This window comes from Miniopterus schreibersii (genome assembly GCF_964146895.1).
Source record: "Miniopterus schreibersii genome assembly, chromosome: 10".
Classification (NCBI taxonomy): domain Eukaryota; kingdom Metazoa; phylum Chordata; class Mammalia; order Chiroptera; family Miniopteridae; genus Miniopterus; species Miniopterus schreibersii.
The window spans coordinates 52139936-52163228 of record NC_138110.1 but is presented as its reverse complement, the minus strand read 5'-3'; the positions used below and the strand labels follow the sequence as shown (position 1 = coordinate 52163228).

The 23293-nt window shown below is 50.8% G+C and overlaps 1 protein-coding gene across 1 annotated transcript in view; it reads right to left on the bottom strand.

Moving 5' to 3' along the window:
* The window catches only part of CDH22 (cadherin 22), a gene marked incomplete at both ends in the record, with an annotated part of 68569 nt that extends 46171 nt beyond the window's left edge, over nucleotides 1–22398 (bottom strand). The window contains 2 exons of the mRNA XM_081149067.1: nucleotides 12894–13188; nucleotides 22156–22398. Of these exons, the coding sequence (XP_081005193.1) occupies nucleotides 12894–13188; nucleotides 22156–22398 (538 nt within the window). The remainder of the gene's footprint in view (nucleotides 1–12893; nucleotides 13189–22155) is intronic.
* Nucleotides 22399–23293: the final 895 nt, after the last annotated feature.

Sequence of the window (23293 nt, the reverse complement as noted above, 5' to 3'; positions counted from 1 at the left end):
AGAGGGGACCCAGGCTGGGGATCACTGGAGGCAGCCCCTTCGCAGTCCCCATCCCCACAGAGTCCCAGCCTGCTTCCTGATCACGGGCCTTCCTGGTGACAGCACAAGCATGAGTCGGATCTGGATTCGAATCTCCCTTCCCTGGTTCCCAGCTGCAGGACTCTGGCAGCGGAAGGCAGCTTTTCTGAATCTGTTTCCTCTTCAGCAAAATGGGGAAATTCTAGTCCTTGGTTCATGAGGAAATGCGCTCTAAGCTCCCAGGACAGACAGGCTCAGAGCAGTCTCTCAGCGGGTGGTGGTCATGGTCATGTTCACCAAGTAAGGTCATGACAGTCTGAGTTAGAGCCAGGACTGGAAACCAGGCACCTAATTCCCAAAGCAGGGGTCTTTCTACCCACTCTGGATTTCTCAAGGGAATTCTGCCTCCTTCCTGGGCACCCCCTCACTTCCCTCACACACCCCCATCTTGCCACCGGATTGGGGGGGAGTCTGAGGGGGCAGCCCAGAAGGACAACCAAGTTTATCGGCACTAAGAGGCCAGTGTCTCTTGGAATGGCAGCACCCGGCTTCCCCTTTGGGAAGTAGTTGGCTGTGGACCTGGTGCCCTCCTCGCCCCTCCCTAGCCCCTGCCCAGATGGTCCCCGCCCCCAGTCATACACACACTTCTCCTCATGCTCCGCACGTAGGCTGCTGGGGAGAGTATAAATTGGATAAAAGTCCATCAAACAGTGGCAATTAAGTTATTGATTTTCGACGCTGCCTCATTAAACTGGGAGCTTCTCTTGGCCTGTCCCAGAGATGGCTCTAATGTGACATCATGTTCAATTTGACAAAAGCAGGGCTTGGGACGTGAGGCTGGACGGGATGGGGGAGAGGGTTGGGGTGGGGGAGGGGTTGAATAGGGGGGGACAGCAAAGTCGTCTGGTCCATCTGAACCTTTTCAGAAAGGAGAGGGTGAGGTGAAAGACCCAAGAGGGAGTCTTGGGGGCTCAGGATATGACCCAAGGGGAATAAGACACAGACCTCACTTTGAGGAGATGCCCTTTTTGAGTGCCCTGCTGGTGAGGGGATGGGGCCCAGGCCTGCTGAGCTTCTGTGCGGGGCCCTCCTGGGGCTGGGTTGGGCTCTCTGGGCCAGCAGGGCAGTGTGCTGGGAGGGAAGGCCAGCTCACTGCCTGGCTAATGAGTGAGGCTTTGGAAATGCTACTGCAGCATTTCTGCTAAGCCTGGCCTCCCCCGCCTCCAGCCCGGGGCCCTCGATCATTCCAGACAGACACATGTATTTATTTTTCACTCTTTTGCATTTCTCATTTCCCTCTCGTGTCCTCCCTCCCATCACGAGTCTCCTAAACCTGCCCTGCAATGCGCCTCTTTCTCTGATGTCTCCAGCTCCATGTCAACCATGTCAGAGTTTCCAGGAGAAGCTGGGGAAGGGGTTTGGAGGATCCCTCTCCCTCTTGATGCGTGGTACCCAGGGGTTTCCTGCTCAGGGCCAAGAGCATGGTCCCAGGTGCCTCCACCCCCTTATACAGAGAGAGGAATAAACTACTGAGTGCCTGTTACATGCCTGGCTTCCCCAGCCACTTAAATTCATCATCTTTAATTCTCACAGCATCTCTGAGAGGCAGAATGGACCCCTCCTAATTACAGGTGAGGAAACAGGTAAAAGAGCAGAAAAGACTTGACTGAAGGTACAGACTGAGGAAGGGTGGGATTTGAACTCAGGATTATCTGAGGCCAGAGTCCTTCTGCGGCCAGAGTCAGCACAGGCACAGTGACTCTAGGGATGGCGGCCTGATGTATTGAATCACAATCAGTACGACTCTGCCACTTATTACCAGTTTGACCTTGGGCACAGCACAAACCCATCTGTCCCTCAATTTTCTTATTTGTGAAATTAAGGTGAAACTACCAAACTCTTGGGATCGGTTTGAGAATTCAAGTAGATTTCCATTTTTCAGCACCCAGGACAGTATCTGGCCCATGCTAAGGACTCAGTAAATGCAGGCTGTTGTTGAGTTAGGAGGCGCTGCGTGCCAGTATACAATGACACAATCATGCCTCCCTCACACACATACTGAAATGGAAGACGATACGTAAAGCATCAGGCTCATAGTGGGTGCTCAATGAACAGTGGCTGTTGTAACTGTTATGAGAGAGGGTCTCCCTGTCACTCCCCTCTGCATGTTTCCCTCCACCCTCTGGGCAAGGCACAATACCCAGAGGGCTGAGTGACTCCCCAGGGATATGGCTGAGCCCCCCCCCATCTCTCTCTCCCTGGCTGCATCCCAGGGACTCCTTCGGGGATGATGGAATCATTTCCCCAATCTGGGATTCTTTACTGCAGCCATTACAGTTAATGCCAACATGTGGGGATGGTGAAGGGTCAGTGATTCACAACTAGTTCCCCAGGACCCACACCCCTTCCACCTTCTTCACAAGCTGGCAGCTCCCCAGAATTGACAGACAGAAGGGTGCCAGGCTTGTGGTTGCTGGAGGACCACCTTGAGGTCATCCCTCCTTGGTTCAGCAGTTTGCATTTTACAATGCTCCATCACGTCCATTCTCTCCTTCAGTCCTCACGCCATCTCTGTGATGTGACACAGTGGTGTGCTGGTACACATTTAACCACCAGCCCCAGGGGGTGGAGGGGCAGGGAGGAATGCCCTGCTTTGTAGTGTTTGCTGATTTCCATGGTGTAAATACTCCCACCACGGCCAATTTCAAGCTACCAATGTGATATCAAGAGGATCGCAAAACTCCTGAAGATCAATACTTGGCTCTTGTGAGCTGATATGAGATGATCCCAGCACAATATGGCATCATTACCATTTTATAGATGAGGAAACTGCTGTGCATAGTGAAGAGTGAAAATATGAATTAATACTGGGTAAGAATGAAATCCATCATATCATATCATTATAATGACAGATTGTGTTTATTGAATGACTACTTTGTGTTGGATATTGTGGGGCTCTGAGATTTAAGTCCTTTGTGTATATTATCTTGTAGAATTTATATAATAAAGCCTTGAAGTAAGCTCTATTAAAATTTCCCCTTTATATCTGAGGAATTGGAAGCCAAGTAAAGTAATCAAACACTTTGTGCCTTAATATCCTCATTTGTGAAATGAGGGTGATAGAACCACCCAACCCTCAGGACTGTTGTGAGAACTCAAGTAGATTTCTATGTTCAGGACCAAGGACAGTACCTGGCTAAATTCACAGGGCAAGGAAACAGGAAGGGTAGGATTCAAACGCAGGTCGATCTGATGTGACAACCCACATGTATCCTACCTTCTAAGGCAGGGATCAATAGGAGTAGAAGTAGACAGAAAGCAAGAGAGGGAAGAGTCAGAGACAGGAGAGGGAGGGAAGAGGAGGGGAAAGGCAAGGAGTTGTATTGAGCGTTCGCCCTCCCCAATAAGCCAGTTCATGCCCAGACTTCCAGAAGCAGGGATGAGCTGTCAGCCAACCCTTCTGCTCCCTGAGGTGGACAGCCAAAGTCCAGGCTGGCATAGGAAGGGTTGCCCAAGTGATTCTTGGACAAACAGGATCTCAGAGCCCAGGGCTCCATGTGGAATGTTAGATATGGAAAGGCTGATCCTGGGAGAGCACAGAAACCAGTGATTCTTAGCCTGGCTGCACATTAGAATCTCTTAGGAGCTGTAAAATAAAACTGATGCTGAGCCCCATCCCGGACCGATTCAATAAGACTCTCTTGAGCTTTTTTTAAAAAAAGCTCCCATGGTGATTCTAAAGTGCATCCCATGCTAAGAGCTGATGCCCTAGACACAACCTCTGATTGAACTGGTGAGGAAACTGAGTCACAGAGAGGCTGAATGTCTTTCCCAAGGTTATGTCATTAGTATGTGGTATGTGAGACTCAGACACAGCCCTGTGTAGCTAGCATGCTATCCTACAGGGTCCACTGTGCCTGTGCTGAGCCTGACACCCAGAAGGAAGCAGCAAGGATGATGCAGTGCTCCTCCCAGGCAAAACTGGCAGAAGTCGGACATACTGGGAGGAGATGCCCCTCACACCTCCATGGAGACTGCTTGGGCTTTGGTATCAGAGACCCTGGGTTCAAATCCCACCACTTCTTCACTCTGTGCCTTGGGCGAGTCTTTCCTCCTGTTTGACCTGTTTCCTCACCTGAAATTTGCAAGGGCCCACTCTGGCTCTCAGAGATGCTATGAGGATTAGAGATGATAGATTTAAGTGCTTGGTGAAGCTGGGCATGTACTAGGTACTCAACCAGAGTTATTCCTTTCTCCTCTCTCCATACTGTCAGAAGGTTTCTGGGGCCATGTCCTTGGACATGAGTAGGAGATCCTTGGGCAGCAGTATCAGGAGGAAGGGGACCTGCCCACCCCAAGTTTCTGGTTGCCTGGGTGGTTCCAACATAGCTCATCATGGAGCCAGAACTGCAACCCGTCTTTGCTCCCAGGCCAGAATTCTTTCCTTTCTTGTCCCTTAACCCTTGCTATCCATGGGGTCCAACTGAGACCCAAACTTGGGCTTCAGGGCCCCCAGGAGAAGCCCCAGTTGGTTCAGGGAGGAGGTGGTGCTATGGGGAGTGGAGCTCTGGGATTGAAGACATAAATTCTCATTCCAGCCCTGTCCTTGGCTATTGGAAAACTGTCCTGACTGGGCCTCAGTTCCCCTCCTGTGAAACGGAGATGAGCCTTATCCTTCCTGCCTCACTGGGCAGGGCAGATGCCTTAATGAGATGAAAGAGGTAAAACACTTTGGAAAAGAACAGTCTTCAACTGAGATGACCAAGTGTCATTATTATGAAGATGTTTGTAATTATGATTATCCTGCCTCTTTCCTCCCGCCCTGTGCTACCCTGCTGGGCCTGGGAAACCCTCAGCTCACATTTAGCTTCTCAAACGTTTATAAAAAATGAGTCCCACCCCCTGCTGCTGCCAGAACTGCGAGGAATGCTTTCTATTAAAAATTAAAAACCACTTGTCGGGTCCCTGGGAATGCTCAGATTACACAGGAAACAAGGCCCTTCTCAAACTCCCCCCTCACCTCCCTCCCAACTCCTCTTTGATCTTCACTTATAAGGCACTCGCCGGGCTGGCCTCACCCCACTTCCGCCGCCCAGCCAGCGCAGCCTAATGCAGATGAATGACGCACTGGAGATGCAGGGAAGTGACTGCGGGAGGGGAGGTCACGGCATAGAGGGGCAGGAAGCAGGCCCAGCGACAAGTGGCAGAGAAGGCGGCACAGACAGATGGGGCAAGAAAGTGGGTCGGAGACAGAGAGACAAGGGACAGAGGGACACAGATTCAGAGAGATGGACAGAGAGGAAGGGGAAAGACAGACACACCCAGACACAAGGAGAAATGAGGACAGAGACAGAGATGAGGGTTGGAGAGGCAGAGACACATAGAGACAGAAACAAAGTGGGACAGAGACAGTGTGACAGAAAGAGGGAGAAATGCAGAGATAAAGTTGGAAAGTAGAGTTATATAGAAGCAGACAGACGGAGAGACATATGAAGCAGGAGGAGAGTGGGAGAGAGTGGGAGGGGGACAAGGAGAACAAAGGCGATTTTGGCTTGATGGGGTCAGGCCCCACCATGTCACAAACATTTCTCCAGAGTCTCCAGGGAACTCTGGAGCACCGTCCTCTCACTCTTTCTCTGCTCATGGGTCCCAGCCATGGACTCACACATACAGGCAAGTGTCTGTGTGTGTGTGTGTGTGTGTATGTGTGTTCAATCCGCCCCCCTGAGAGAGAGGTTTCTCCTGCCATCCTAAATTGAGACCCATACACCCTTCGGTGCTCTCCACATTTAAACGAGGTGCTCTGTTAAGTTGTCTGGTCACCTCGTTTGTCTGGGCCAGAGATATTCTAAGTGTCTGCAAGAGCATCCCTCTGCCAGGTGCAGAAAGCAAACACTTTTTTGCTTATAATTCACTTGCCTGTATGTGTGAGTCCATGGCTGGGACCCATGAGCAGAGAAAGAGTGAGGGGACGGTGCTCCAGAGTTCCCTGGAGACTCTGGAGAAATGTTTGTGACATGGTGGGGCCTGACCCCATCAAGCCAAAATCGCCTTTGTTCTCCTTGTCCCCCTCCCACTCTCTCTGCATTTCTCCCTCTTTCTGTCACACTGTCTCTGTCCCACTTTGTTTCTGTCTCTATGTATCTCTGCCTCTCCAACCCTCATCTCTGTCTCTGTCCTCATTTCTCCTTGTGTCTGGGTGTGTCTGTCTTTCCCCTTCCTCTCTGTCCATTCAGTCACCCAACATCTACAGAGCACCTTCTACGTGCTAGACCCTCGAGGGCAGGATGGTGGCTCTGTCACCTTTGTAGCCCCTGCCACAGTAGGCACAGGGCCTGGCATAGGGAGTGTGCTCATGTTTGTTGAGTGATTTGTTGATGAAAAGACAAAGAAAGACACAGGTACACTTCTTCCTGTCCAGATCACCTGGGCCATGGGGTACTCCTAAGGGCCAGGGCCTCTGCTCTTCTCTGCCACCTCTTCCCACCAGAAACCTCCTGTCCTGTCCCCCCATCCCCATCCCCATCTGGGTGGTGAGAGCCAGTGCCGTTGCTAGGCAAGGAGATATTGCACATATAGATCTTCCTGGACTTTAATTAAAAACATCTTTAGAAGTTGTCTTTGCAGAGGCCAGCGATTGATTCCTGGCTTGGGCCTGAGGGCTGCTGAGCTACACTCTCTCTGGCTGCAGATGGGACAATGGGAGGCTCCCAGCCTGCTCTGCCTCCTCAAATGGGACCCTTGGGAACACAGTGCCTCCTGCTTTCCTCCTCCTCTCTGCCCCTGTTGCCTTCAGCACTGGGTTTAGCAATCAGATAATATGCTATCCCAATTTTATTTCTCTTCCCCTCTTGAACCTCAGTTTCCTCAGCTGTAAAATGGGGGTGTCAACACTTAACCCCAGAGAATTCCTGGGAGGAAGGGAAGGGAAAGTGCTTTGCAAGCTATAAAGTCTTGTGCGAGCTAAAGAAACGGTCGTGACTATTTGCCACACATGCTGAGGCAGGTAGCTCGGATTCTGGTTTTAGGTTCTGGGTCTGGCTCTGGCTCTGCCTCTTCCTCTGGAAACTCAGGCAAGTTACTTTCTCTCTCTCTGAATTTATTTCCTCATTGGTAAAATGAGGACGGTAATATCTGCCTTGTTTATTCTCCAGGATCATGAGAATAAAGGAAAATAGCTCCGTGAAAGCAGTGCTGGCTGATAGCTATTATTTAGTGAATGTCCTAGTGAAAACTCTACTACAGAACAGCCTTCTTCCATCTAGTACAGATGCTCCTCACAGAGGAACTGGAGTACGCGGGAAAGTGGCTGTGGCAGAGCCCTTGCTCATTCCCAGTCTGTTGAGCCCCGGTTCCACGGTCCAGCAATGTCAGTCCTCTGGCATGTAAGCCACCACATTCTACTAGTTTTGCTCACAGCAGACATCACTAATCAATCGCGGCTTTCTTTTCTGCTGAGCCTGAATGAAACCTCAGACTCCTTCTTAACACAGCCCTAAAGTCACTACCAATTGATCAGAGTTGCCACCAGAGATAAAACTGATTTGCCACCACTTTGAAGTTAGGAGCCATATCTTGCTTTATCTTTGCATCCCCACAGAGTAGGCATGGACCTGTTTATCGAATTGAAAGCAACTGCTTTTTTTTTTTTATCCCCTTGGGGCTATATATAAAGTAGGTGCTAATAAATGTTTGCTAAGTTTGACTCATCTTTGCAGCCCCTACAGGGCCAACTACATGGGAGGCCTTGTATTGAATGGGTGCTAATAAACATTTGTGGATTTAACTCAATTACTTATCTTTATATCCCCTGCAGTGCCCAGAATAAAGTAGTGGTTAATAGATGGGTGTTGGACTGAACTTCTCATTTCTGTATCCTCGGGAAGGGGTCTGGGCCCCCTACATCAAGAGATTATCTAATCCAACTCTTCTCTATCAAAACTTACTCACTTTTTGATTCCATTCAACCTCATGCCTTAAATTTCCTCTTTGTCTGTGGATGACTTCCAAAGTTGTATCTCTAGTCCCGATCTTGCTCCTGACCTTCAGACTCAGAGATCCAACTGTTCCCTTGACAACTCCACTTGGATTTCTAGTAGACATCTCAATCTTAACCTGTCCAATAATGAATTCTTAATTTTGCGCTGCCAACTTGCTCTTCCTGGAGCATTCCCAATCTCAGCAAAGCAGCTGCATCCATCCAGTGGCTCAGACCAAAAACTTAAGCAGCATCCTTCTCTCATCTCTCACTCACCACATCCAATCCCTCACAAGCCCTGTTGGCTCCACCTTCAACATCCATCCATAATCCCATATCTTCTCACCACCACACTGGTCCAAGTCACCATCACCTCTTGCCCACACAATTGCAGTTGCCCCCTCACTAATATTCCTACTTCCAACCTTGCCGCCTACAGTCTATTTTCAACATGGTGGCCAACATCCTTTAAAAATATAAATTGGATTATGTCACTTCTCTACTCCCTATCTCACTCAGAGTGCAACCAAAAACCTTTCAATGGTTGCAAAGTCCTAAGTGACCCTGCCTCTGGTGCTTCTTCTGATCTCATTGGACACTCTCCCTCTCACTTACTCCTCTCTTCACCCACACCGACCTTCTTGCTGTTCCTCAAACACCACAAACACATGATGCCTCAGGACCCTTGCACTTGCTGTTCCCTCTGCCTGGAACATTCTTCCTCCAACGTGTGGTCCCTAAACCAGCAGCATCAGTAGCACTTTGGAATTTGTTTAAAATGTGAACGTTTCTAGTAGCCCAGACCTACTGAATCAGAAGTCCTGGGGGAAGGGGCAGCCATCTGTGTTTTAACAAGCCCTTCAGGTGATGTGGATGCGCAATAGAGTATGAAAACCACTGCTTCACATGGCTCCTTGGCTTACTCCCTTGGTTCCTTCAGATCATTGTTTAAATGTCATCTTATAAAAAGAAAGGCCTTCCCTGACTCCTCTGTCTAAAATAGCACTCCCCAATACAAGGTGGGGCAAAAGTAGAGTTGCAGTTGTGAGTACACAAAACAGAGTTTATTCTTGTTTTATTATTTATTAGTTGTATTATTTTCCATACAAACAACTGTAAACCTACTTTTGCCCCACCCTGTGTAATTCCCAATCCCCTGTTCTTCACAGCACTTACACCACTGGATGTATAATATATTGGCTTGTTTATTTCTTTCTGGTCTCTCTCCCTGCTCTCTATATAGGCTTCCTAAGAATCCCCAATGCCTGGAACAGTGCCTGGCACATAGCAGGCACTCAATAAATATCTGTTGCACGAATAAAATCCCTCAATGATCAGAAGGGGATTTGGGCCCAGAGAGGGACAGGGATGTGGCCAAGGTCGTGAGGAAAGACAGGACTCCTGACTGTCAGCTGCAGGACCAGTTTCACTGCATTAGGCTCAGCTTGGCTGGTGTGCCGTGCCCCTCCTCAGAAGCGTGGCTCATTGGAGGCCCCTGGCACACTTCCCTTCCCTTTTAAGCTATGAGTGGTTTAATTTGCGAGCTCTGATGCCTTTCATGTCCCAAGCTGTGTCCCTGCTCCTTCTGATCTCCGAAGTTGCCCGACCTGGGGCCGCTTGTTGGCCCCGCCCCCGTCAGCCCAGATCAGGAGGCTCAGTAATTGTGACTGATTTTCAAAGCCGCCTGGAGTCTCTGCAAGCACCCAGGTGTCGAATTTGCTTCTCCTTCAAAAAGTTGCTCAAATGAAATAAACTAATTTAATTTCTGCTTCTTCCCTCCCCTTCCTGGGTTTCCTGGCTTGTCTAAGTTAAGTCCCCCTGCCTGGCTTTTTCCTGAGTGGAATGTCAGAGTGAGTGGGCTGGGAGAGGGAGGTGAGGCAGGGCTGGGGCTCCTTAGGCCAGTGCTCATGAAGCTGGGGGCTGGCTCTGCCTCCTACTTGCTGGGTGACCTTGAAGGGGTCCTGACCTTTCTCTTGGTCTCAGTTTGGGGATGTGTGACACAAGGACCCCTTGCCACTCCAACTTGTTCTGTCACTGACTTGCTTTGTAACTGCAAGTACATTTTCTCCTCTCTGAGCCTTGGTGTTCCCATCTGTTTAATGGGGATGCTACCATCAGTCCTGCCACCTCTCTGAGTTGAAGTGAGAGAGAAGTAATGATGGAAAAGTCACCCTGGTGGATATGGGACTGGGCCTCCCTCTGGAGCCCCCACCCCCACCATCCCCATCCATTCTCCAGACAGCAGCAGGGGGAGCTGTCTAAAATGCAAGTCTGCCCATGTCATTGCTTCCCTCAGGTTCTTGGGATATGGCTCCTGCTTCCTTCTCCAGCCTCCTTTATGGCCTTTTCCATGTGGAAATGAGCAGGTCAATTTTGGGTAAGTGAGACAGTGCCACATCTTCTTAGGCTAGAGTTTGAGTCCAGGAGTAGGGGCTGCTAGACCTGGGAAGTCAGGGGCTTGAGCTACCTCTGACTTGCTGTGTGAACTTGGACACATCACTGCCCCTCTAAGCCTCAGTTTCCCCCATTTGCAAAACTGATTCCTAAGTACCCATTGGGCTCTGAACATCCAGGGGTCTTTGCTACTGACAGCTTCCAAATTTATCTCTCCAACCCAGACCTCTCCACTGACTGTATATTGAACTGCTTTTGTCAAGATCTCCACTTGGCTGGCTAGTAAGTACTTCCAACTTTGCATGTTTGAAACCAAACTCCTGATTTCCCTCCATTCCCCAAATCTGCTCCTCCCATCTCAGTAATGGAAATTCCATCTATTTAATTGCCCAGGTCAAAATCTCAGTAGTCATCCTTGAATTTTCTTTCTCTCACACCCCACATCCAATCCATTAGCAAATGCTTTCAGCTCTACTTTCAAAATCTATCCATAAGTCGACCTCTTTTCAATACCCTCACTGGCACCACCTTGTTTCATGCCACCATCATTTCCTGCCTAGGTAATTGCAATATTCTCCTCAATCTGCCTCTGCCCTCACCACTCCTCCCCCCACCCAACCTAACCATCACAGAACAGCCAGGGGGTCCTCTTAAAACTAAGTCAGATCATGTAACTCTTCTTTACAAGCCCATCCACTGACTTCCCAGCTTGTTCAGCATAAAAGGCAAAGCCCTGACTATGGTCTACAGGGCTGCAAGATCTGGTTGCCTCTCCACTTCTCCTCAGGGATTTTGCACGTACTGTTCCCTCTGCCTAGAATGCTCTTCCCTCATGGCCCATGCTTTCACATCCTTCAGGTCTCTGCTTCAATGTCATCTCCTCAGAGAAGCCTTCCCAGGTCAAAGATCTGTTTGTTTACTTGCTTATTTGCTTACTGAGAGCAGGGAGGCTTGTCTGCCTTTTCATTGCTGTAACCCCAATGCCTAGCACATAGTAGGTCCTCATACATATTTCTTAAATGAATGAATGAATACACTCCAATAGACACATAGCATGTCATATAGATGTACAGGCTTTAAAGTGCCCTTTGCCCAGCCACAGATGTGCACACCAGGCACACATGTGAACCTACCTCACATTCACACCCTCACTGTTCCCTATTCTCCCACCACCCCTTTGTGCCTGTCATTTTCTCTGGTCCACTTCCTCCTCTTCAGTTCCTGGCCACCGGCTCATTACCCACCAATCTGCCAGTTTAGCTCAATCTGGGGAAACTGGGACTGACTGCACTTTCCTCCAGAACCCAAATACCCCTGGCACCTGACGTGCAGCTGTAGAGCTGGAAGGCCCAAAGCGAAGCAGCACAGAGCCCACAGTGTGTCAGTGATGGAACATGGTCTAGGACCTAGGGTCACCGCTCCCTGTCCAGCCTGGCTTGCAGGTGCTTAGGTTAACACGGTGGGCAAGGAGATGGCAGCTACTGGCTTTACCAGGAGCCCTAGGCCAAGTGGGTCTTTAATGGTCATCCAACTGTATGTGGGTCCCACAGAGGAAGAGGGCAGATTCATCTGCCCTTTAGCTTCAGAGTTCTCTGATGGGCAAATGTGAATTTCTGGTATGGCCATGTCTGAGGTCTTCTTGCAGATGGGACTTTGGATGTGCGTGCTTCCTTTTCCACATGTACCCAGTGCCCCTGGGAGTTTGCAGCATGCTTGGGTAACGCACCTGAGTCTGTGTCTGGTGGTTCACTGGTCTCTGTGAACCTGTGTCCCCAGGTGGCTGCATCTTGGTGTGTTGGGCTTCCTGAGGGCAGTGAATGAAGCTTCTGAATGTCGTTGCACTTGGCTGTGCCCAGGCCTGTCTACGGCCACACTCTGGTGGAGCCAGTTCCAGGATAGTAATACTCGGTGTGGCTGTGTCTTGTGTTTGTGTAGGTGACTGTGTCTGTGCATAAGCTCCTCTGTGTAAGGGGCTGTTTTCTGGGTGGGGTTGCATGTGACTATGTTGGGTGTGAGGCTGTGTCTGGTTGTGTGGTTGGGCCTTGTCTCAGCTGTGTCCCATGCTGGTTGTCTTTGGTTGTAGGTGTACCTTGTCCTGTGTGCCTGAGTCTGTGTGGGGATTGTGGCCAAGGGCTGTGCTATGTACGTGGAGTTGAACTCTGGTGAAGGGCTGTGTCCAGGTGGACAGCTGAGCTGGTATGTGAGGCTGGGCCTGTGTGTGTGACTGTGTGTGGGTGTAAGACCATGTCCAAGTGTGTCTCTGTATCCACATGCAGACCCATGTTCACGTGGGGACTGTGTCCATGTATACGCATGAGGTCATGTGTACGCCTCTGTGACCGTGTCCAGCACTATGCCTGAGCCTGGGGTAGCAGTTCCTGTCTCTCCTGCCTCTCCTCAGAGTATCAGCCACTCACCCCATAGCAGGGGCCCGCTCAGAATCTGGCAGCTCCCTTCCCCCTCACCCTGGCCCACCCCATGCCCCCAGGGTCCCGCAGCCCACCTGTGGGTGAGAGCTCGGCTACACTGCCAATGTAGGGGCCGTGCAGGAAGCGCGGTTCGCTGTCGTTGATGTCCTGCACCTTGATGATGAACTCCGACTCAGGCTCCAGCAAACGGTTGGTGGCGCGGTCCCGAGCCTGCGCCCGCAGTGTATAGAAGGTTTTCTGCTCACGGTCCAACCGCTCCATGGCATGGATGTCACCTGTCAGCTCATCGATCAGGAAGATGGTGCCTGCGCCCTCGCCTGAGATGGTGTACTTGATGGCCCCGTCACCCTCGTCGGAGTCCGAGTGGATCTGGAGAGGCAGGGAGGAAGACAGGGTGGAGGTGGGGGAGGAAGCTCCTCTTGGCTTTCCCCCTCAAGTCCCACTGGGGGCCTGTTCCTAAGCATGGCTATTCTTTGACATACCCATTCTTCAGTAAATACACTGAGGCTGGGAAGCCATACCTCACCCAGTCTGGGCCTCACTGTCTGTCCCAGAGAGTTCCACCAGCTCTCCACTGTAATCTACCTTGCTCCAGCCCCGCCCCTGTAATCTGCCTTTCCCTCTGCAGCCAGCTCAGCCTCCGAGGCAGATCTAAACACGTCCTCCCCTGCTTGCAACTCTTCCATGGCTCCCCATTGCCTTTACAAAGAAGTTCAGAGCCACCTCTCCACCAATCAGCTCCTGCTTTCAGCACCTTGTCCTTTCTTCTCTGCCTACTGAAACTCTACTCATCCCGCAGGCTCAGTTCAAAGCCACCTCTTCTGGATCTCCGTCCCCACTCCCCTCCACGATCTCTACAGTACACCAAGCCATCATTATCATGTTCAGCTTGTAGGACGCTGCAGCCAGTGCTTCTCCAACCTTATGTGCATGCAAATTACCCGAGGATCTTGTTAAAATGCAGATTCTGACTCAGTAGGTCTGGGAACAGGGCCTCAGTTTGCATTTCTAATATGATTCCAAGCTGCTGTCCAATCTCCTTAGGCTCTGAGCCACCAGAGGTCAGGGCTGGTATCTTACTTATTTCTGGAGAGCCAGTCTCAGGGCTTGGCACATGATGGGGACAGGGCATGAAGGGAGAGAGGAGAAAAGGGAATGCAAATCTAAGTCCCCAAGTCCCCTTTCTGGCCAGGATGCTGTGTGCCCTAGCCCACTCAGCAGGTTAACAGGCGCCAAATAAAATAAGGAGCACTTACTATGTGTCAGGCACTGTGCTAAGCAATTTACATATTTATCTAATTTGGGTTCTTTATAAAAAATAGTATTTAAGCTGGTTTTGTTACTGATTTTATAGATTATTTTTTTCAGTTTCCCACAGAGGATTAAAGAAGTGGGATGGTTTGCTCCTTGGAGGAACTGGCCTGGTCCACAGCCTGGCCTTCTCACTCCATCCTCAAGTCTCCCAGGAGGAGCCCAGGATGAGGAAGGGGCTTTATAGCCTGACCTTGGCTGCAGCAGCATCTCCCTGTGTGTCCACTGCACCTCTCTGGGCCTCAGTCACCTTCTCTGCAACATGTGGATCATAATAGCACCTGTCTCCTAGAGGTGTTGGGGGATCATGTGAGTTGAAATCACACAAGGCCCTTAGCACCTGCCAGGTACCACGTGACACAGTATTTAACAGCCAGCATGGCAGGGGCACTGTCCACAAAGTGGTACCACAGCAGGGCCCTGCTGGTTGCCAGATCACAGAGAAGTCCAAGGGGCTGAGGTGGTGGGGGTGAGGGAGAGGAGGGAGACTATTTAGCGCAGGTAGGGAGCGTTTTCACCATCTCAACAACTGGCACAACCACACTGGCATGGATGAACTGAAAATCAGCCCTGCCTGAGACATAATAAGTGTCCAATAAATGGTAGCTATCGTATTATTATATTATTACTAAATGTTGGCTATATATAACTGGGATTTAATCCAGGCACTCTTAGGCTCCAGATCCCAGACTGTTTTTAGTGCACGGAGATCTCTTGGGCAAGGAACCAGCCAGCAGACTGTTCTCCCGAACAGAAACACAGAAGTCCTTACCCTCCAATGCTCAAATCTCCGAGGCAGCTCTAATCGGAGGAAAATGCATCCAATGAAGCTGGTGACCTTGGGTGGGTCCCCGCTCCTCTCTAAGCTTCCACAGAAATGGGGTGTGAACAAGAGAATCCCCAAGTTCCCTTTCTGGCCAGGATGCTGTGTGCCCCAGCCTACTCAGCAGGTTAACAGGTGCCAAATAAAGTCGTCACAAAGGGGGACGAAAGCCCACCCCCTGCCACGCAGAAGCAGGGGAATAAATTCTGCTGGTGGAACTTTGTGTCTGAAAGGTGGATTATAGAAGTGCCATTTGGAAGATTGAATGGCCCATAAACATTTTCATATTTCATTAGCCGATTAATGGGCATCTCTCTCTTTTTGGCGAGTCTGCTGATTCTCAGCAGAAATTGCGGGGAGTAAATGGAGGCGGCTGGTGGAACCTCTCTGGGTCCCCGTCCTGTTATAGATTGCCCCAATTAATGCCTGTCCTGGGCTCCACCAAGAAGCCTTCTTCCTGTCCAGTTACTGTTAATAGATTTCTCATAAGTGGCTGGATTGTAAAAACCTCATAACTCAGTTTAATGCCCCCAATAAAATTATCTCAGAACGGCGGCCCTGAATCATTGGCAGTGCCGGGGATGGGGAGACCTGTCTCTCCTGTTTGCTGTTTATGGTTTTCCTCCACATCTGCCCAGGGGACATGCGATAGGAGAGGGTGGGCCTGTTCCATCTTAGAGTGCCTGCACCCACTTTCCAATCAGACCTGGCATCTGCTTACTTCATTAGCAAACATTTCTGATCAGTGCGCGGAATACAGGCATACCTCAGAGACATTGCGGGTTCGGTTCCAGACACCACAATAAAGCAAGTATGGCAATAAAGCGAGTCGTATATTTTTGCTGGTGGAAGGTCTTACCCCCAATTTGTAAAAAACACACTTGTGAAGCACAATAAAGTGAAGTGCAATAAAACAAGGTATGCCTGTAGTTACTCTTTGGGGGAATGCTTCATAGCTATAATCTTATTAGTCTTCATCACTGCCACTTGGAACACTATTATTCCATTTCTCAGATGGGAAAACTGAGGCATAGAGCGGGGAAGTCATTTGCTTTGTCACACAGCTAAGTGCAGGAAGCCAGCTCCTGATCCTATGGCTCACAAAAGTTGTGACCACGGGCTTGCTAATTTTACCTCTCTGAGCCTGTTCCCCCACCCCCCGGAGAAATCAGATCAAGCCCTACCTGGTGCAGGTGTGGTGAGGATTGAATGAGAACTTGCAATGACCTAAACATTCTATAAATGGTTGTTTCCCTCTCTTTCTTTCTCCTGGGTCTCCCTCATGCCCCTGCAGCCCTTGACATTTTATCTCAGACCCCAGACAGGGATGAGTGGAACCCAGAGGTGATGTCATCGATGTTTTTCCATAAAGAATGACACAGAGTTCACGCTTGGGCCCAGTGGCTACCCTCTGGGGACTGTAGAGTCTGACAGGGCTGGTCGGCCTGGGCGGGAGCTTGGAGCTGAGGATTTGGGCTGGGCTGGGGCTGCCTGCCCTGTTTGCCTCAGCCCTGGCTCTGTAGTGGAGAGCGAGTGCCTGTGGCCTTATCTTAGGACATTTCTCAAGGCTTTCAGCTCTGAGTGGAGGCTGGAGGATGGTGCTCTCATTTATGGATCACCTACTGCATGTCAACATGTGTGCAGGCTTCTGCAGAAATCTGATTTAACTTTATGATGTACATAAATGTATCCCCATTTTCCAGGTGAAGAGTCTGAGATGGGCCCTGATTTGTTTGACTCCTATGCACAGGTTGGTCCCTCTGCAGCCTCTGGGCATTTGATGGGTCCACTTTCAATGTTTCTGGCTAAGGAAGAGGGACAGAGGAGGAGGGAAGTCACAGAGCTGCACGGGGTAAAGGGAGGCCAGGCACCAATCTTTTGCCTTGCACTCAACAGGCCACAGTCATTGGCAGCCTTTTCAATTGGAGCCTCTATTTCATCATTTGGAAAAGGGCTTTGAATCACAAATCTGGAAAGGTAACAGGCTTCAGGAATGGCTGGGTGCCAGCTTCAACCTTGTCAAAGACCTGTTGCTTAGCCCTGGGTAAGAGGCAATACTTCTCTGAGCCTCAGTTTTCCTAGCTGTAGATTGGGCTGATATTATTTTCCCACAGATTTCAAAGGCTCAAAAGATCATATCTGGAAGCTTCTAGCACATAGTCGGTGCTCAGTGTAGATTCACTCCCTCTCCCTTTCTCACCCTAGTCTCAGGAGGATTTGAGGGTTGCTCAAATCTTGACCCATTGGAAATACAGGAGCCATCACCCAATATCCGCTTGGAGTGTTTTAAACTCAGCTTGTTTCCTCCTTTAAGCAGCCCTCTCAGATGCCCTCCTATTTGGTTGAAGAACCCTCACCCTGCCTTGGCCCCTGCCCCATGCACACTACCCTATAACACCTCAATGCTGCACATCTGTCTTCCCAGCTGTCATGGGCGTCAGGGGCATGGGCTAACTTGGTTACTCTCTGTCTGAACTCCCCACGCCTGGCACACGCTAGTGCCCTGACAATGCCTGCAGAGAAAATACAAGGGGGATGGGAAAGTGGAATGTGTGTGTGTGTGTGCGTATGCACACGAGAGTGTGAGATTTTGAGCTCCTTGAGGGCAAGGCACATGGCTTTGTTTCCATCTCCCCAGCATCCAGCACAGGGCACAGCACCAAACACATTGAATAAATGAGTAGTGAAATATACAGCTGTCCTTAGAATTCCCCAATGTCTTCTGGGATTTCTGGAAGGTCCAGTCTGTTAAATTTCAGATCCATGAGCTAGACTAGGGAGGGGAGTCACTAGGCAAACTTCCAGACCCTTCATCATGACCTCGTTGGTATCTCATAGTGATCTTGGGAGTCAGAGACTATTCTTTCCCCATTGTACAGATTGGCAAACTGAAGCTCAGAGAGGGCCTATATCCTACCTAAAGTTACACAGCTAACAAGAGGCAGCCCCACAGCCCGTCCGATTCCACATCCTGGGTTCTTTCCACTGTATCAAGCGTGGACCAGCCCCGGAGGACGCCGCCCCTCCCCAACCCCAGCCTTAGATCATAAACAACATGAAAAACACAAGAGTGAGCGCTTCTCACCCGGGGGGCTGAAAAACAGGATTTATGAGGCCATTAATTACTTCCTCCTAATTAAATCAAAATTAAATGCGAGCAGAGGTACGTTTTCCTTATTAAAGACAATTAAATGGACAGTGCAGCTACGCAAATAAAACGAGCCCAGGATTTAAACGGAAAGCAAATGAAATAAAAAGCCTCTCCCAGAATAAGGGGTCTGTTCGAGCCTGTGCTACTCGTAAACCAGGAGTTCATCAATTTTCTTTAAATATTAGCAACTTAATTAAATCTGCTCTCCTTCCCACTTTAATCCTGCCGTATATCTAAAATAGATCTCACCGCCCACAGGAGTTGGTCATAAGGGCTGACCCCATAATTCTAGCTTTTTAAAAAAAAGAATTAAAAACCCTACAAAATCCACATCCAGCTGACAGAAGCCTCTGGGGAAATTACAGTTCAGAAAAGGGATTAGTCAACTACCCAGATTGTATGGAAATGCTGGGAGGTTGCTTTAAGGGTGGGTCTTGTGAGAAGGTGAGGGGAAGAGGTGGGCTGGGCTGCAGAGGGGTCAGGACAGTGACGGGAGCTGCTGGTGTGGGGCCTTGGTGACAACCTCAGGGCCCAGCGGTTCCTGCGGGTGCTGACAGGAGCCTGGCGGTGAGTGATGGAGGAGGCGGTTGTAAAATAGGTTACCGTTGGGGCTGGGGTTCACTGGAGATGGTGCTGTTGCTAAGCTACCTTTGGAATTCGACAAGGACAGATGCTCCCAGTGGCTCCCTGGGGCAGGGGACCTGGAAGCAGTGAATTAACTGAAACTGTGGAGAAGTCCTTTCTCCCCAAAGAGCGAAAACATGAGTGTGTGTGTGTGTGTGTGTGTGTGTGTATGCATGTGTGTGCACACACAACCACTTGTAAAAACATGGATTCTACTAGAAAGGAGACAGGAGGATTTTTAAAAGCCCAGCTCATATTCCTAGAGTGAGGAGTGGGCTAGAGACCACCTCCCCCCACTCCGGTGAGAAACCAGGACATCAGGTTGTCAGGAGGCTTTCAGGGTTTAGAGCAGGGTTTGTGGTGTCCGTGTAGATGGTATTCTCAAGGTAGTGGAAATATCAGGTGAGCCCTATGAGAATAAAAGCTAATAATGAGCACATGCCAGGCACTATTCTAGGTTCTTAACATTGCTGACTCATTGAACCCTCATCACAACCCTTTGAGGAGGTGCTAGGAACAGCCTCACTCAACAGATAAGGAAACTGAGGCACAGAGGCATTAAATAACATGCCCAAGGTCAGAGATAACAAGCAGCAGAGCTGGGATTCCAGTCCTGGCAGTCTGGCTCCGGGTTGCGGCCCTGAACCACACACTATACCACCTTTCATAAAAAAGTGTGCTTTGGGCAAATGTTTGCAAAGAAATGGAAACTTCTCCTTCCTCCCTGCACAGAGTGCTTTTCTGGAGGTGGCCTTGAAAGCAAGAGAGGAGGGGTTCTGGGTGCAGATGATGAAGGGGGAGGATGACATAGTCATGACAGCGGCAGGGACGTTGGGAGAGGTTGCTGTGAGAAGACCCCCGGGCTGGACACAATGCTTGCGTCACAGTAGACGTTCATACAGAATAGTTAAATTGCTTGGGGCCAGGAGCTGGTGTCAGGAGATCTGGTCAATGGGTGGATTCTATCACTGTGCTGCTGTGGCTTTGGCATGATGTTCTCTGCCTCTGGCCCCATCTTATAATGAAGGAACTTACTAGGGCCCTCCCATTGCTGACAGACTGTGGTTCTAGGAGATGGGGTGGGGTTTGACTCATGTCACTGAGATGATGGTAATGGCTGGATGGATGCTGACAACAGCGGTGAGTTGGCGGGTTCTCTGATCTTCTCAGGACATGGGTGGTGGCTGGGCAGGGGGCCTTCTCAGAGCCCCAGCTGCTGGGCAGACAACAGGGCTGAGGTGCCTGAGGCCACCACAGCTGACATTTAGGCAGATGTGTCAGAGCCTTTCCCTGTCGCTCTGGGGTTTTCCAAAATCCTTCTCCCAGGCCTGGAGGTCTCAGAGAGGTTTGGAGAATCAGGCTGGGACTGGCCTCCCACACACAGCGTTCAAATCCTGGCCAAGCCACTTGGGCCCTCTATGACTTTGCCCTCTCTCAACCTCAGTTTCTTCGCCTTCATAAAGAAACAATGATTTCTATCTTGCAGTTCAAGAGTTAAATGCTTTATATAGGATGAGAAAACAATAAACAAGCAACCAGGCCGCAGGCAGAACACTTTACGTGCTCAGTTTTCTTCTTTAATTCTTTCAATAACCCTATGAAGTGAGCTCTTTTAGCCCCACTTTTACAGATGAAGAGACTGACGTCTAGAGAGGTGAAGTGACTTGTTTAAGGTAATATGGTTTGAGGGTTAGCGGAAGCAGGCCTCGGGGTCAGGTGTGTCTGGCTCCAAAGCCTGCATTCTTAGCTACCTCACTATTAGCTATTATCCAGCTGGCACTGGCTCCTTCCCCTCCCCTCACCGCATTCTACCAGACCCACCATCTCACTCCCCTGGCTATGAGTCAGGAGTCTTAGGTTCTCCCACTAGTTTACTTGAGTAAGGACATGAACCTCTCTGAGCTCTATCTGTCAAATTCTCATTTGCTCAGTTGTGGGGTTCAGCTTCAGCCACATGTACGGAGGGGGAAAGTAGCCAAGGATCAGGTATGACTGTCTAAACAAGAGAAAATCTGGGTTTCCTGCCAGGCAAAATGAAAGCTTCACATCAAGGCTTTCCTCCTGTCTTTGTTTAGGGTTCTGATCCCTGAGCCCCAAACTGAGCAGCTTGGTCAGTTTCCCAATTCTCAGACCCAACTCTCAGCACACAGGAAACTCCAAAGTTGATCTCCACCCATCTCTGCTGACCAAAACTTCCTGGAAAGCTGATTGGCCTTAGCAGAAGCGAGAGAACTCTCCCTGGGTACCACCCTGCTTTTTATGCCCTACAAGTACCCTCCACCTCAACAATTCTCCAAATAAGCTGGGCTCCTTCAAGACTCCAAGTCTTTCCATAGGTTATGCTCTCCTTCCCATCAGGGTGATGAACTCCTACTCATACATCAAAACCCGGCGCAGGTGTTTTCTCCTCTAAAAAGCCAGCCAACAGACACCATTTACTGAATGCCTTCTCAGTGCCAGGTGCTGACCTGTGAAGTTTCTTACGCACCAGGGTGTCTCTGCCACTCTGGGGAGCCCCACATGGCAGAGGCTGGATCTTATTTGCCACTGCCTCTCCAGCATCGCATCTCAAAGACCTCAGCTCCTTAAACTCCTAGGGCACAGATCTTTAGCCACATTAACCATCAGAGTTTGAGAAAGTTTCATTCATTCATTCATCCACTCATTTAATTAATAGTTTGTGAGCAATGTCTGCATTAAGCACTGGAGATTTAATAGTGAGCAAAACAAACAGTCTAAGAGGAGAGACACACATTAAATGCATAATCAAACAAACACATGCATACTTAAGTGATATGAAGGAAAGATACCTCGCGTCAGAGGGCACATAACAGGGAGGGATGGTCACATATAGGAGGGGGCTCTCCTAGCTTGGTGTGGTAGGGTCAGCTTCTCTGAGGAAATGGCAATTGAGCAGAGACCTGAGTGTGAGTATAAAGTCATCAGTGGGAGCTGTACAGTGGTGCAGTTCAGGAGGAGGAAACAACCTAGGAAAAGGGGCGCTGGCAGGCATGCTTGAGGCACCAGGGCCCTGCGGCTGAAACTCAAGTGGGGAGCGGGATCTTTGTAGGCAGTGGGGTGGAATTTGGGTGTGTCCCCAAGTGCATGGGAAGCTATTGAAGAATTTTAAGCAGAGTGGGGAGAGTGCGTGTGGGACATGTTCAGATTTGCAAATTTGTTTCTACATTCTAGATACATCTAGCTGTAGGATGGACTGGGCTTACCTACTAGCACTCTCTGCTCTGACACAAAGGAAGAGGGACTAGAGACGCGGGTCAGGCAGGGAAGGAAAGCAGAGTGTGTGACCTTGGTGTCTGCCTCGGGCCAAGGCAGTTGGGACCAGGCACTTAGGGGGTAGGGGATCTGGGGTCCCTTGAGTCTATCAGGGTCCTGGGCACGGGGCAGCGGGTGCGGGGTCCCACTTTACCTTGCCCACGTACAGGGGCTCGGTGCCCGTGTACTCCTCCACCACGAAGAACTGGTTCCAAACCCAGCCGCGCTTCACTCGGCCGGCGCCCAGCGCGCCTTCCTGCGGAGCCCCAGGCGCCCGCGGCGCTGGCGAGCCCGCGGCCCACAGGTGGCCCGGCGGCGGCGGCAGCAACAGCAGCAGCAGCAGCGCGGGCCACGGCGCCGCTCCCGCCGGCCCCCGCCCCTCGGGCCGTGGCCTCATGCTTGGCCTGCGCTGGGGCTCAGGAGCATGGACGTCGGGAGGCACCAGGGAGTCACAGCTCAGGTGGCACCGCCAAGCGGCGCCACGTCACATGGTGGCCTCAGCAAGGCCGCCGGGGCGCCGCCCCCCGACGGGGCGCCCGGACTGGCCGGCGCCCCTGAACGCCACCCAGCAGCCGGGGCGCCCAACTGGAGGGGGAGGGGGCGCGGCCGCACCCCGGGCATGGACGTCCCCCGGGGTCCCGCCCGCGCCCCCTGGAGCCTGGGAAGCAGGATCACCAGGCAATGCTTCTGCAGCTCCGGAGTTTGGTGCGCGCCATGGTCCCTGGGCAGAGGGGTGCTGGTTGGGGCCCACAGATCCAAGGATCCTTAGAGGACTAGGGGTCGTCCAGACCAAGAGCCTGCAAGAGAAACAAGAGAACATCAGAGGAGCCTCCATGTGAGGGCGGGGCAGGTTGAGCCTATATTTTGCCCTTCCTTACTAATTAAACACCTACTGTGTGCTAGCACTGTGCAGGGTAGGACAAACACAATAGGACAGTGACCCATAATGGTCCCTGCCTTCTTGGGACCATAGTGAAGTAGTCCTGCCTCCTCCCCTACACCCCCAGCCCTGAATCCTTCCTTTCAACTCCCATCACACACCCCTCCTCTCCGACATCTCCTAGCCCCCACCCCACCTCTTCTCACAGCTCCCTCCCCCAGCTCCTTCTCAGGGGTCCTCCACCAGCCCTCTGCCCACAGAAGCAGGGAACTTATGAGCTGCTTCCCTTGCCCCTGGCCCACAGTCCCTCCAGCCCAGCCCAGCCCCCAGAAGTCCCTCACCCTAGAGAAGGAGCAGGCCCTTCTAGAAGGGTCATCAGGAGCACCCAGGACCTAGGCCTCCTGGGCACACA